Source organism: Canis lupus, chromosome 7, assembly GCF_003254725.2.
Source record: "Canis lupus dingo isolate Sandy chromosome 7, ASM325472v2, whole genome shotgun sequence".
NCBI lineage: Eukaryota > Metazoa > Chordata > Mammalia > Carnivora > Canidae > Canis > Canis lupus.
Window position 1 is genome coordinate 10,570,615 of NC_064249.1, and position 15,678 is coordinate 10,586,292.

The following is a 15,678-nucleotide window of genomic DNA, read 5'->3' on the forward strand; positions in this document are numbered from 1 at the left end:
CCTGACTCATACTGAAGAATATTTATACAGTCATAACAATATAAAGACTAAATACAACCGATTTGACAAAAATGAGAGATTAAAAGTGAAGCTGATGAATGCAGTTTATTCTTGGAGAAACTTGGCTATGAAAACAGGAGTATAGAGAAGAGAAACAAAATGGCATGGTAGCTGTCTCTACTTAATCCCCCGACAGCCCACTCCTATAGTAGTATGGGCTGGTATCCCCTGCCAATCAATCTTGTATAATAACCATTAGCAACCCTGTGAGGTAAGCAGGTTTCATCAGCCTCCTTTGGTAGATAAGAAAACAGAAGCTGTGAGAACTGAGAAATGATTAGAATAGAATTAGAACCCACATTTCCTAGAATTCAAAGCATATGCTCTTTTACATTCTAGATGTAACTTTCCAAAGTACCCCTTTGTCCAGAATTATGCTATATTTATATACTATACTCATAACAAATGGTCAAAGTTAGCTCCAACACAATAAAAACATATTATGTCTGATAAAAAACTGAAAATAGAACAATTCTAGAGTTAACTCTGTTTTAACTATTAACATTACAGTACCCCCTTTTTTTTTTAAGTGAATTAAATTCCTTTCATTGAAAACTAAGGAACAGGGCAGCCTGGGTGGCTCAGCAGATTAGCACCACCTTCGGCCCAGATGTGATCCTAGAGTCCCAGGATCAAGTCCCACGTCAGGTTCCCTACATGGAGCCTGCCTCTCCCTCTGCCTGTGTCTCTGCCTCTCTCTGTGTGTGTCTCTCATGAATAAATAAATAAAATCTTAAAAAAAAGAAAAAGAAAAGAAAACTAAGGAACATTAATAATTTTAGAAATAAAACCAAGCACACAAAGATTTTAAAAAGCACTAAAGGGGGGGGGGGGCAAACACACAATTAAAAATGATCACTAAATATGTGACTATGTTGCCTATAAATGCATCAAAGAAAGCATTTTCCAATGTTAATATCTGCTTAGAAAATTTCATATAAACTTTCACTCCCTCACTCAAGATTATTTTAAGTGGATTTTTCACTTAAATTAAGAGCATATAAAAAAAATTAAGAGCATATAGATACTCCTAATATACAAACATTTGACTGAAGAATGTATCATATGCAGATGGCTGGTCCCTCCCATGTAGGAAACTACAGATGGGCTTCCTCCAGAAGCGTTCCCAATTGCTTTCTCTCCATAGCCTTCATAGGAACATCTTTGTGACTCCACTATCCTCACACTATTCCCTACAATTCCTATTTAAGCATCTATAGAGGAACTCATGTGCATCTGAAATGTGATTTTCCTAATATTTTTCAACATAAATGTGCAGTATTTCAGCTACATTATAGGGAAAAAAATAGGTCTTTAAAGGGTAACCTAAAACGTACCCATTTATGATACCACTTGCAAATTTTTTCAGAGTGAAAATGCATTTCAAATTCCAAAGCTAAGACTGAATAAGAATTTTTGAAACATAACCATTTGTACGTGAGTAACTACCTGAAAATATTCTGACAGTGCCTTAAGCAAGTTGGCATGATTAGGAAAGAAGAGGAACTGTTTCTAAGTCGTCTTCTTGTAGGGTCAGCAAAAGAACTGGAAGTGTATCAAGTCTAATGTAGAGAAACTTAAAATAGCTCCTTGTCATCACTACATGTTTAGTGAAGGACAGGGGAAAAAAGGGGGTCTCTTCAATTAACTTCAAAGAACTTTTTAAAAAAGAATATAGAAGCAATTATTAGTTTTACTATTAAGATCACAAAAGGTTATAACTGACAAATGAAAACTCATCTTACTGGGAGACAACTAATCATCAGAAGATTGCTGCAAGGATATTAAAAAAAAAACTTTGCTCTTAAAAATGTGGAAGTAGCACCCCTGAGGACATTGCCTTCCCTAGTCGCTTGCTTTCTAAAACATAGGGAAATGAAAAAGTGGAAATGAAAGATTGGGTAATCAACCTAGTTTTGCTTTCAGGTCATTGTACTGACTAAACTCGGAAACGTGAACTTCTAAAAGCCTGCACGAATGTAGACATTCAGCAAAAAAGCATTAACTGAGGGTTTCCTTTCTATTCCCAGTGTAACTTATGTGCATGAACGAGCAAACAAGCATGCATTACATAGGATGTCCGGCTTATCCTGGTCGCTAAGTGATAACTAAAGGCATGAAAAAGAATTGAAAAGTAGCACCCCTGGTGAAAATGAAACAACAAACTAAGCAGTAATTTATAACTAGAAAGTAAGTAACCCTTTTGCTACAACTTAAAACAGAGCTATTGAACACACCTGTTAGGTTGCCGATATATAATCCTCTATAACCATGCCCACCTGTGCCTCACCAGCATCCTCTGTATGGAAGAGTTGTATTTCTCTTAAGGTGCCATATATTTTCAAATTCCTAGCCTGTGTTTGCTGGCCTTGGCCAAGTCTCTTAACACTATCCTGTAATGTTTTTTCCCTCTATTCCCTCCACTATAGCCTCAGTGGCCTTTTATTCCATAAATACTCAAGCTCACTCTTGACTTAGGAAACTTATTCTAGCCTCTTCCCTAACTGAAAAGCTCTTCCTCTTGATTGTTCCCCAGAAAGTGTTTTTCATCACCTAAATACATCGTCCTACCACTAACTATTTACTTTTATATTTGTTTATAATTTTCTTCTCCCACTAGAACATAAGCTCCATAGAGCAGAGACTTTGTGTTGCTCAGCATGATATCCTCTACGGTGAGAACAGTTCTGGCATACAGTAGACATCTGATAAATATGTTGAGTGCGTGGATGAATTGTCACTCAATATTTATTGAGTATGGTGCTATATGCTGGTCACATATAATGCAAATGCAAAATAAAAAAGCTCAGGGAGCTTTCAGTTCTGTGAGATCATAAACAAGGAAATACACAAATATATTGTAAGAAGTGCTTTAAAGAAATAAACAATTATTATTATAGAGTACTGGGGAGAAGCTATTGTCATTAAGGCGGTTAAGGAAGATCTCTCTGAGGATGTAGCTTTAAATGAGAAAGAAAAATTGAGAAGATGACAACTTTAGAAGCACCAGGGAAAAGCACTTTCAAAGAACTGAAAGGTGGACCATAGGGCTATGGCAAAAAGGAAAGTGCCTAAAATGAATTTGACGAGGTAGGTAGGGGCCAGATCATGTAAGGGAATGTTAAGAAGTTCGAAATGTATTACAAGTATTTTTTAATTGGAAGATTTTAGGATTTTTAAGCAGAGGAATGAAAGCTGATTTGTGTTTTTAAGACTATTGCAGATTTCTGGTCAAGTTGGTCTTGGAAATTCACAAAATTCCCCCACCTTTGTCCAAAAAAAACATTATTGGATAAATATAGAAAACTAGAAAGATGTCTCAAAGCATATACAAAATAAACATTTCTATGGATCATAAAACAGTAGAAAAGAAAAAGCTGTAAGTCAGGCCAAAGTTGCAGATCCACCAGTAAGCATGAATTTGCTTCCTATAACATAAAAGAGGCCCAGTACTCCAGAGGAGCAGGAAAGAGTCTGCTTCACTCTATTCTTCAAGGGCTAAGAAGAGCTTTCCTACCTGGAAAAGGAGGCTGAAAAGGACCTGCCATTAACTATGGCCAAAAGCTGAGGCATACTTTATTTATTTTTTTTAATTTATTTTTTATTGGTGTTCAATTTACTAACATACAGAATAACCCCCAGTGCCCGTCACCCATTCACTCCCACCCCCCGCCCTCCTCCCCTTCTACCACCCCTAGTTCGTTTCCCAGAGTTAGCAGTCTTTACATTCTGTCTCCCTTTCTGATATTTCCCACACATTTCTTCTCCCTTCCCTTATATTCCCTTTCACTATTTATATTCCCCAAATGAATGAGAACATATAATGTTTGTCCTTCTCCGACTGACTTACTTCACTCAGCATAATACCCTCCAGTTCCATCCACGTTGAAGCAAATGGTGGGTATTTGTCATTTCTAATAGCTGAGTAATATTCCATTGTATACATAAACCACATCTTCTTTATCCATTCATCTTTCGTTGGACACCGAGGCTCCTTCCACAGTTTGGCTATCGTGGCCATTGCTGCTATAAACATCGGGGTGCAGGTGTCCCGGTGTTTCACTGCATCTGTATCTTTGGGGTAAATCCCCAACAGTGCAATTGCTGGGTCGTAGGGCAGGTCTATTTTTAACTGTTTGAGGAACCTCCACACAGTTTTCCAGAGTGGCTGCACCAGTTCACATTCCCACCAACAGTGTAAGAGGGTTCCCTTTTCTCCGCATCCCCTCCAACATTTGTTGTTTCCTGCCTTGTTAATTTGCCCCATTCTCACCAGTGTGAGGTGGTATCTCATTGTGGTTTTGATTTGTATTTCCCTGATGGCAAGTGATGCAGAGCATTTTCTCATATGCATGTTGGCCATATCTATGTCTTTGAGGCATACTTTAGAAGTGATGGGAGCCAGATAATGCCTCAAAACCTGGGCCCAGACTAAGCTGCCTGCTGACTTAGTGACTAGATCCACAAACTCCTATGATACAGTGGAACAGAAGCCCCATGCTGCCTTTAAGATCGGCTCTTTGTTGAGACTATTCAGAGGCCAGATGAAAGACAACCACAAAACTGCTAGACAGGAAGAGGGGGAAACAATGACAAGAAAATAAGCACATAAATAATCTTAGTGAAGGAGAATTTGCAAATCAAAATTCCAAAATATATGAAGGGGCACCTGGATGCCTCAGATGTCTAAGCATCTGCCTTCAGCTCAGGTCATGATCTCTGGGTCCTGAGATCAAGCCCCTGGTCAGGTTCCTAGCTGAACGAGGTGTCTGCTTCTCCCTCTCCCTCTCCCCCCTGCCCATGCTCTGTCTCTCTCTCTCTCTCAAGTGAATAAATAAAATCTTTAAAAAACAGAAAAACGAAACACATGAAGAAATCACAACCATGAATGACTGCCAATATAATACAGTAAGGTGAGAAACTTACTGTAGATGGCATAAAAAATAGAGCAATCTAAAAATAATTTTTAAAGTTTAGGATCCTCTCATAGCTGAAGGATATCATAATAGACATTACAAAAAAATAAATTATCAAGTAAGAACAAGAATTATAATATAAAAATAGAAGAAATGATAAAGAAGCAAAGTTGAAAGATTAAGTTAAAGATTTTCTAGTATGTTGGCAAATCAGACTTCAATAAAAACAAATGAAAAAAAAAAAAAAAAAAAAAAGAGGGCAGCCCCAGTAGCTCAGCGGTTTAGCGCTGCCTGCAGCCTGGGGCGTGATCCTGGAGACGCAGGATCGAGTCCCATACTGGGCTCCCTGCATGGAGCCCGGCTCTCCCTCTGCCTGTGTCTCTGCCTCTCTCTCTCTCTCTCTCTCTGTGCGTGTGTCTCTATGAATAAATAAATAAAGTCTTAAAAAAAAAAAAAAAAAGGAGGGATGTCTGGGTGGCTCAGCAGCTGAGTGCCTGCCTTCAGCTTAGGGGGTAATCCTGGAGTCCCAGGATCGAGTCCCACATCAGGCTCCCTGCATGTAGCCTGCTTCTCTCTCTACCTGTGTCTCTGCCTCTCTCTCTCTGTGTCTCTCATGAATAAACAAATAAATAATCCTAAAAAGAAAAAAAAGATTTTCTAGAAGATGGGAGTCCTCTGATTGAAGGTATACTTGGCCTTGTAAGTGGAAGATGGGAGGGAAAAGGATGCAAGCCAAACAAAAAATCCGACCCCCTAATGTATATGATCTATTAAAATAAAATTGCGTATGTACCAAGCGCAAAGAAATTACCATAATATGCAGAATTGAACTACTGTTACACTGCTGAGTAAAAAAGTCACGGAATGTATCATGTAATACTTATATAAAAAAATAACTCAAAACCCCATGTGCCTGTCTGCTCACTTACAAATACACTGATAAATCAGACATATCAAACTGTCAAAGTAATGATCTATTTGAAGGTGTGTGGGATCAGGGAGACGGGAGGATTTTCATTTACTACTATATATACATCATTGATTAGTTAAGATTTCACAGTAAATTGAGATTTACTATGAGCACAAAAACTGTAAAAACATAACAATTGGGCAGCCCAAGTGGCTCAGCGGTTTAGTGCTGCCTTCAGCCCAGGGCATGATCTTGGAGACCCGGGATCGAGTCCCATGTCGGGCTCCCTGCATGAAGCCTACTTCTCCCTCTGCCTGTGTCTCTGCCTCTCTCTCTGTCTCTCATGAATAAATAAATAAAATCTTAAAAAAATAGTAACAATTTAAAATACAAATACAGATCTATATGGCAGCTGAACTGGGAGGATTTCCACCATATACTTACGTTAAAAGAGTAAGCTGCAAATAATTTGAATACATGAATCAATTTTCATAAGATAAATGACCTGCAAATGTCCAGCATATTCCTATATGACACATAAGTAGAGAAAAATGGGTAAATGGTTTTAAGAGTGGTTAATGATTGGGTATCTGAAGGTTAAGATTGGATATCTACAGGTGTAGTGAATGCAAGGGAGAGAGAAAGCCAAAAACAAAAAGTAAAAAATGGAATACTATCCTTATTTCTTTTTAAAATGTATATGATCAACTTATATAAAATTACATATTTACTTCATAAATACTTCTTGAGTGTACAATGTCAGATAATGATCTTAGAGAACTAGATAGGGGATACAGAAATACAAAACAAAGTCCTTGCTCAGGGGTAGTTTATAACACAGTGTGTGTGTGTGGGGTGAAGACGATAAAATAAACAGAAATTATATTCAGTTAAGTGGTGAAAAAACAAAAGCAGATTAAGGGGACAGAGTATGACCAAGGGGGTCAGGAGGGAATGTGATACCAGTTGTCAGGAAAGGCCTCTCTGATAAGGTAACACTCTGAACAGAGAGCTGAGTGAAGTGAGTCAGGCAGATGGTTTCAGATAGGAACCAGGGAACAGCAAGAATAAAAGCCACAGGGCCAGAGTGTGTTTGGCTTATCCTTGGGGAAACATAAGAATGCTAGCGTGGTTGCAACACAATATTAAAGCAAGATGAGAATGATGAGACCAAGGTCAGTAATGAAATCAATGAAGCAGCCAGGGACCAGGTCAGAGAGGATCTTGTAAACCAAGGGAAGTAGGAAACATTTCAAGAGTTCCTCAAAAAGCTAAACTAGAGTTGGGGCGCCTAGGTGGCTCAGTCGGTTAGGTGACCCATTCTTGATTTCTGCTGAGGTCATGATCACAAGGTCATGAGACTGAGCCCCATTTCGAGCCTCAAGCCAGGCTCTGTGCTCCGTGCGGAATCTGCTTGACATTCTCTCTCTCCCCCTCTCCCTCTGTTCCTACCACTGCTTTCATGTACATTCTCACTCTCTAAATAAAATCTAAAAAAAAAAAAAAAAAAAAAAGCCTAGAGTTACCATATAATCCAGCAATCCCATTCCTAGTTACATATACTTAAGAGAATTGAAAACATATGTCCAAAAAAAAAAAAAAAAAAGAAAAGAAAACATATGTCCACACAAAACTTGTACATAAATGTTCAGAGTAGCATTATTCATAATAGTCAAAAGTGGAAACAACCAAAAAATGTCTCTACCCTCGGGGTGCCTGACTGGCTTGGTCAGTAAAACATACAACTCTTGATCTCTGGGTCATGAGTTCAAGCCCCACTCTGGACATAGAGCTTACTTTAAAAAAAAAAAGTCTCTACACTGATGAATGGATAAATAAAAAGTATATATATAAAAGGGAATATTTATTCAGCAATGAAAAGCAATGAAGTAGTGATACATGCTACAACACGGATGGACCTCAAAAACACTATGCTAATTGAAAGAAGCTATTCTGGGGCAGCCCCGGTGGCGCAGTGGTTTAGCACCACCTGCAGCCCAGGGCGTGATCCTGGAGACCCTGAATCGAGTCCCACCTCAGGCTCTCTGCATGGAGCCTGCTTCTCCCTCTGCCTGTGTCTCTGCCTCTCATTCTCTCTCTGTGTATCTATGAATAAATAAATAAAATCTTTAAGAAAAAAAAAGAAGCTATTCTGAAAGAACTGTATCATATTGCATGATTCCATTTGTATGAAATGTCCAGAACAGTGAAATATATAGAGACAGTAAGCAGATAAGTGGTTGGCTAGGGTCAGGGGAGAGAGATGAGAGACTGGGGGAGAATGGCTAAGGGGTATGAGATTTCTTTTTGAAGTGATGAAAATGATTAAAAATTTATTTCAAGTTGCACACTTTAAATTTATAAATTAAGGAGGTTCCTGGTTGGCTCAGTCACTAGAACATGCAACTCTTGATCTAAGGAATTTTTTTTTTTTTTTTTTTTTTTTTGGATCTCAGGGTTTAAGTTTGAGCCCCATATTGGGTGTAGAGTTTACCTAAAAATATTTTTTTAATTAAATAAATATATAAATAAATATGTAAATTGGTATGGTGTATGAATTGTATCTCAATAAAGCCATCTAAAAAAGGAATGTCAAAGATAATGATGTAGTATATTTCCTATGGTAAATAAAAATAAATAAAACAGTTTAAGAGCAAGATGATATAAAAACTAAGAGAGTCTACCACCCACAGATTTTTTACGCAAAGTACCTAAAGAACCATATCAGCAAGAATATTGAACCTATGGGTACCTGGGTGGCTCAGTGGTTGAGCGTCTGCCTTTGGCTCCGGTCATGATTCAGGGGTCCTGGGATGGAGTCCCACATCGGGATCCCCACAGGGAGCCTGCTTCTCCCTCTGCCCGTGTCTCTGCCTCTCTCTTTCTCTCTCTCTCTATCTCTCATGAATAAATAAATAAAATCCTTTAAAAATAAATAAAATCTTTAAAAAAAGAAACAAACAAACAAAATGGAAATAAATAAGCATTAAGTGTACTAGGATTAGGGCAGCCCAGGTGGCTCAGCAGTTTAGCAGCACCTTCAATCTAGGGCATGATCCTGGAGACCTGGGATCGAGTCCCACGTCAGGCTCTCTGCATGGAGCCTGCTTCTCCCTCTGCCTGTGTCTCTGCCTCTCTCTCTCTGTGTCTCATGAATGAATAAATAAAATCTTAAAAATAAAAAGTGTACTAGGATTAGAATAGCTAGCTAAAGGCTAAGTCAGATAACACCTTAACCGCCCTCTAGGCTCAGACAGTTTTATAGATGAGGCTTATCAATTCTTCAAAGAACAAATACCTCTATCTTCACACTGTTTTATGAGGGCAGTAAAATCTTGATGCTAAAATTAGAAAATGTCGGCATGTTTTTAAACACCACATGTACATTTCTCTGTGTGTGACTACAGATGCAAATAAACTAGAGGTAAATATACTAAACAAAGTATAAGAATAAAGTATAGGTAAACTTAATTCCACAGTACATGAAAAAAAAAGTGGGGTTTTCTCTATGAATGCAAAGGTAACAGAAAAATCTGTCAATGTTTATTCACCATATTAATGGAGTTAGAGACAACAAAGCTTATGAACTAAGAGCACCAAGGAATTTTAAAAATGATAGAAAAGGCTCCATATCTGAATTTTGGTGATGGTTACATAGTTGTATACATTTGTCAAAATTCAAATTGTATGCATAAAATGGATGTATTTTATGTAAATTATTCCACAACAAAGTTGGTTAACAAATACATGATCTCAGTTTGTGCAAAAGAAGTATTTGATAAAATTAAACACTTATTCATAATTTTAAAAAATGACCCCCAAAACTACTACTAGTCATCATTATACTAAAGATTCTAATCAATGTAGTAAGACAAAAAAGGTGTGTAAAGTTAGGAAAAGGATAAAAACCCATCAATCCTGCAAATGATACGATTATCTACATTTTTAAAAATCTAACTGAAACGATATAAACCATTAGAACTAAAAAAGAGCTCAGAAAATAAAAATCAATGGTGTTCTTAAACATTGACAATATTCAATTATAATGTGTAATCCCAAAATGGTACCATTTACAGTAGCTACAAAAAGGTATCTAGGAACAAATAAAAGATGTGTAAAACCTATATAAAGAAATTTATAAAACACTTTTTTTCTTAGAACTATCTTTAGGGTATCCCTGGGTGGCTCAACGGTTTAGCACCTGCCTTTGGCTCAGGGTGCGATCCTGGAGCCCTGGGATCAAGTCCCACGTCCGGCTCCCCGCATGAAGCCTGCCTCTCCCTCTGCCTGTGTCTCTGCCTCTCTCTCTCTCTACGTCTATCATAAATAAATAAAATCTTTAAAAAAAAAAAAAGAACTATCTTTATTACATGTTTTTAAATACTTCTCCACGTCACTATAGAATGCCTATCATATCCATTCCCTTAAACAATACTGTTCTAGAGAAACAAGCGGGCAGCACTCTTACAATCATCTTTAGTATATGTGTTTATAAAACACAATTGAAGGACATTTTGAAAAACCCAAAGTGAGATTATAATAGGTTCACAAATAGGACGTACAGTGTTAAAAATGGCACTTCTTTCTAAATTAATCTATAAATAAAAGGCAATTCCAATCAAATCCCAAAAGATTTTTTCATGTAATTTAAGAAGTTGATCCTAATAATGCCTATGAAAGAGTAAAGGGCCAAGAACAGGCAATACAGTTTTGAAGGAACTCTAAGATTTCAAGACTTCTTAGAAAAGTACAGTAATGTAAAAAGTGCAGAGACAGCCACGTCAACCAATAGAAATAAAGAGAGTCCAAAAAAAGACCCCAAAATATATGGAAACTTAGCATATTAAAGAGTAACATTACAAAGCAGTGGACAAAAGATGGGACTACTGCTCAATCAATGATGCAAGGACAACTGGCTATCAGTATGGCAGGCATTAGATTCCTTCCTCATAAAATGAAAAAAAAAAAAAATTCAGATGGATTTAGGACCTAAACTTGATAATCAAAACTCTATAAATATCAAAGATCTTTCCTTTTTTTTGTCTATATATTTGTTTTATTGAAGTTTGATTTGAAATATCAAAGACCTTTATGTTACTTGGGTAGAAGAGTTCTTAAGGACACTGAAAGAACAAATTAGGGACACCTGGGTGGCTCAGCGGTTGGGTGTCTGTCTTAGGCTCAGGGAGTGATCCTGGAGTCCCAGGATTTAGTCCCACATTGGGCTCCATGCATGGAGCCTGCTTCTCCCTCTGCCTATGTCTCTGCCTCTCTCTCTCTATGTCTCTCATGAATAAATAAATAAAATCGTTTAAAAAAAATTATAAGGAAAAAACAGTAAATCTGACTACATTAAAATTCATGATTATTATAAAGCTAAAAGACAAGCCAAAAATTGAGAGCAAGTATTTACAGTGCTTATAACCAAAGGATTAATATCCAAATGTGTGTGTGTACATGTGTGCATGGATATGTGCCCATATGTATAACTCTTAGAAATAAATAAGAAAAGTTCAAACAAATCAACAGAAAAATGGGCAAAGAATATATATAGGCATATCAGAGAAGAAACCCAAGCATCCCTACTCAACCTTTAAATACTACTGTATGCCTATCAAATTGGCAAAAGTAAAAATAAATGTATGTGTATGTGTTTATATATATAGAAAGCCTGACAGTAAATAATTGTTGGGAAAATGTGGGAAAGCAAGAACTTCTAAACACTGCTGATGGGAATGTACACTGATACAACTACTTTGGATGAATAGTAAAGTTCAAGTATAATGAAACTGAATAAAAATAAACCTCATGGGACACCTGGGCGGCTCGACAGTTGAGCATCTGCCTTTGGCTCAGGTCATGATCCCAGAGTCCTGGGGTTGAGTCCCACATCGGGCTTCCTGCATGGAGCCTGCTTCTCCTTCTGCCTATGTCTCTGCCTTTCTCTGTGTGTCTCTCATGAATAAATATATAAAACCTTAAAAACAAAACAAAAAAAAAAACCTCAAGACCTAGAAATTCTGCTTCTGGGAATCTACTCCAGAGTATCTATGTCATGTTTACACTATACAAGAAAATAGTTATAAGGATGTTCATTGTAATACTATTTTTAACAGCAGAAAAAGAAAAAATCTAAATGTCTCTCAATAGAGGAATGGCTAAGCAGTGATGTGTTCATACTCTGAAATACTATATATTAGCTCAATGAATTCAAAGCTTTGTGTACATACAATGTCAACGGGGAAAAGGTTGCAGAATATGATCAGTATGATACAATTTATATAAAAATTTAAAAACAAATGCCATACATTACTTATGTTTACATAACCTATAAAGTAAAAGCATAATAACATGGACAGTAAGGATCCACTTAGCTTGAAGATAGTGATTCCTTGTGAAGTAGGAGGGAACAGAATAGGACAGTGAAGGAGTACAAAGAAGTTTTAAATCCATCTATAGCTTTTAGTTCCTGAAAAGGTTTGAAACAAATTTGGCAAAAATGTGAATGAATAGCCTTTAAATATGAGTGGTAGCAACAAAGATGTTCATTATGTTATACTCTATATTTTCTATGTTTGGGATATTTCAGCATTTATTTTTTTAAAGATTTATTTATTTACTTACTTATTATTTCAGCATTTAAAAAAAAATCAACTCTGCCCTACATATATACACATATATATGTACATATATATAATGGGAAAGAACAAGAGTGAAACAGGAAGACCTTCTAGAAATAGAAAGCATGTGTAGAAACCCTGGCTAAAGTGGTGATGACCTAGATCAGAAGTGCTAATAGGATGAAGAGAAACAGATGAATGTGGGATTATATTTCAAATGAATAATTTGTATGGATATGAGGACTACAGGGGAGGAGAGGATCAAGGCTGACTTCTAACTAAAGCAATAATGTAGATGAATGTGCTATTTACTCAGGGAAAACTGGGAAAATAACCAATTAGAAGGTATGAAAGAATTGTTTTATGGTTATCTCTTATTTCTTTTACTCAAACATAAGCTCTTTAAGGGAAGAATCTGTCTGCTTTTTCTCTGTATACCCAGAAGTTCCTAACATAACTGCCAAATCAACGTTATACAAAATGCCTAAGTATTGCTTCTTGAAAACTAGACAGACTTTGAAAATGTCAGCCTTCAAATAAATCTGACATTACTTAATATTCTAATAACAAAAAGAAAAAACTTGCAAGAAGTTCCCACAAAAATTTTCCCATGCAGCTTATTCAAACTTTTAGGTTCTATACAAATTTATGCCAATTTCTCAAGCCATTTTAATTAATTTTGTATGATTTTACCAGTTAGATGTATTATAAGCTATGCAGTATTATAAGGTATGCCATCGTAAATAAGATTAGGGGCGCCTGGGTGGCTCAGCGGTTAAGTGCCTGCCTTTGGCCCAGGGCCTGATCTTGGGGTCTCAGGATCAAGTCCCACATCTGGCTCCCTGCATGGAGCCTGCTTCTCTCTCTGTGTTTCTGCCTCTTTCTCTGTGTCTCTCATGAATTAAAAAAAAAAAAAGAACTGATGCTATTCTAAGTTTATAAACATTATGATAATGTATAACAACAAAATCTCAAAATTTGGGACGCCCGGTGGCTCAGCAGTTTAGCGCTGCCTCCAGTCCAGGGTGTGATCCTGGAGACCCGGGATCGAATCCCATGTCAGGCTCCCTGCATGGAGCCTGCTTCTCCCTCTGCCTCTGTCTCTCTCTCTATATCTCTCTCTCTCTCTCTCTCTGTGTCTCTCATGAATAAATAAATAAAATCTTCAAAAAAAAAAATCTCAAAATTTATCCAAAAGATAGTTTCTAACTATTCCTTTAATTGTGAAGTCAGAATCATATGATACAGAGGATTTTTCCACAATTACTACATAACTGGAATGGTAGAAATATAATCATGTAAGTAAAGATCATTTCCCTCCTAAGATCAAAAGATTACAAGTATTTTTAGTGGATAATTATATCAAAAAATAATTCTTGGGGTGGGGCATCTGGCTGGCTCAGTTGTAGAGTATGTGACTCTTGATCTCTGGATTATGAGTTGGAGCCCTACACTGGGTGCAGTTTGCTTAAAAACAAAAAAAGTAATACTTAGGTAATTATGGTACCACAAGTTTCAATTATTTTCTTTAGGTTGTTCAAAATCAAAACAAGTGTATGTCAACTACTGCATTTTGGCAACTCTCCCTTTTTTAGTGAGTCACGAAATTAAACATTAGGTCCTAAGTCAATTTTTATTTGTCAAAAGGGTGAATGCTGTGATTTTAACAAATTTCTGAGTATCTATATGCTTGTACATCCCCCTCTTGGTTTATCCTCATTGGCTTTGGGAGATTTAGGAGGGGCAGAGGACATGTTAGAAAGTAGTACACAATTTGACAAAGATAAAGTACTCAAAACCATAAGTTTAAATAGCCCATACAAATAAATCAATGTTTTAACTGTTTTTCTAATAGTTCAGAAATAATACTTTTTAAAAGGGGGATGTGGCGCCTGGGTGGCTCAATTGGTTGAGCATCTGACTCTGGATTTCAGCTCAGGTCATGATCTTGGAGTCACGGAATCAAGCCCCACATCAGGCTCCACAATCAGCACAGAATCTGCTTATCCCTCTCCCTTTGCTCCTCCCCTGGCTAACACAAGCATGCATGCATGCTCTCTCTAATAAACAAACAAACAAACAAACAAAATCTTAAAAAAGAAAGAAATAGTACTTTTGAGTGTCAAAGGAAAACACCAAAAGGTCTCTTAGGAAACCTGTTACAAATTTTCAAATGTGAGAATAGAGCCATTTAAAAATATATATGACCCACATTAGCAATGTAAATTCTACTGCTGGATTTACATAAATTTGTATCAATTTCATTTCTCTGAATTTTAAAAGATGCATCTAAATGGAAACAGAATGGATTTCAAAGGTATATCAAGTATGCATGTGTGTTCTTAGGTTTAAATTATATTTTCATTGGTTTTTTTTTTTAATTTTTATTTATTTATTCATGAAAGACACACACACAGAGAGATAGAGAGGCAGAGACACAGGCAGAGGGATGAGCAGGCTCCATGTAGGGAGCCCGATGCGGGACTCGATCCCAGGTCTCCAGGTTCACACCCTGGACTGAAGGCGGTGCTAAACCGCTGAGCCACCTGGGCTGCCCTGGGTTTTATTTTATAAACAATGAGAAACCAATGATAGTTATCACACTAGAGAGTGACACCGTGAATGCTTTAATAATGTAACTTTGGCTGTAATACAAAGAATGGACAGCACTTAGAAATGGGAGGGTACTATAACAGAAGTTTGAGATTAAGATGGTGATGTAAATGTAACAGTCTAATTGAGGATAGAGCTTTATAAAAGTTCAGATTCCTAGGACCTACTCCTGGAAATTGTTGAGTCAGTGCAATTAGAGCAAGGTCTCATAATCCTAGAGAAAAGTGAAACACAGATGACTGGTAGTAAGTTAGAGCATCAAAGGGAAGATACCCTTCATGCTGACACCTTTAAAAAAGTTTAGGAACTCATAAAAATTACACACTAATGTTTCACTTTTACCACAAATGAACATTGACTCACCTGGGTCAGGGTCATATTTTAGGTCCAATGGATGTACAACAGGGCAGTACTGCTTCTAAACATATAAATTAAAACAGATTTAAATTATTCATTCAATCTTTCATGTAAATATTTCCTTCAACTAATATATATCTTATTAGCTGGTAGAACCATTCTTAAAGAAAAAAAAGGGGAGGAGGACGTGCCTGGGTGGCTC

The 15,678-nt window shown here is 36.9% G+C and overlaps 1 protein-coding gene across 10 annotated transcripts in view; it reads right to left on the reverse strand.

Annotated features, from left to right (window-relative positions):
- NSL1 (NSL1 component of MIS12 kinetochore complex) overlaps positions 1 to 15,678 on the reverse strand; it is a 65,206-nt gene that overhangs the window by 20,438 nt on the left and 29,090 nt on the right. For all 10 annotated transcript variants that reach the window (XM_049112087.1, XM_049112086.1, XM_035719233.2 and 7 more), the window contains one exon: positions 15,483 to 15,537. In XM_049112087.1, coding sequence (XP_048968044.1) covers positions 15,483 to 15,537 — 55 coding nt within the window. The remainder of the gene's footprint in view (positions 1 to 15,482; positions 15,538 to 15,678) is intronic.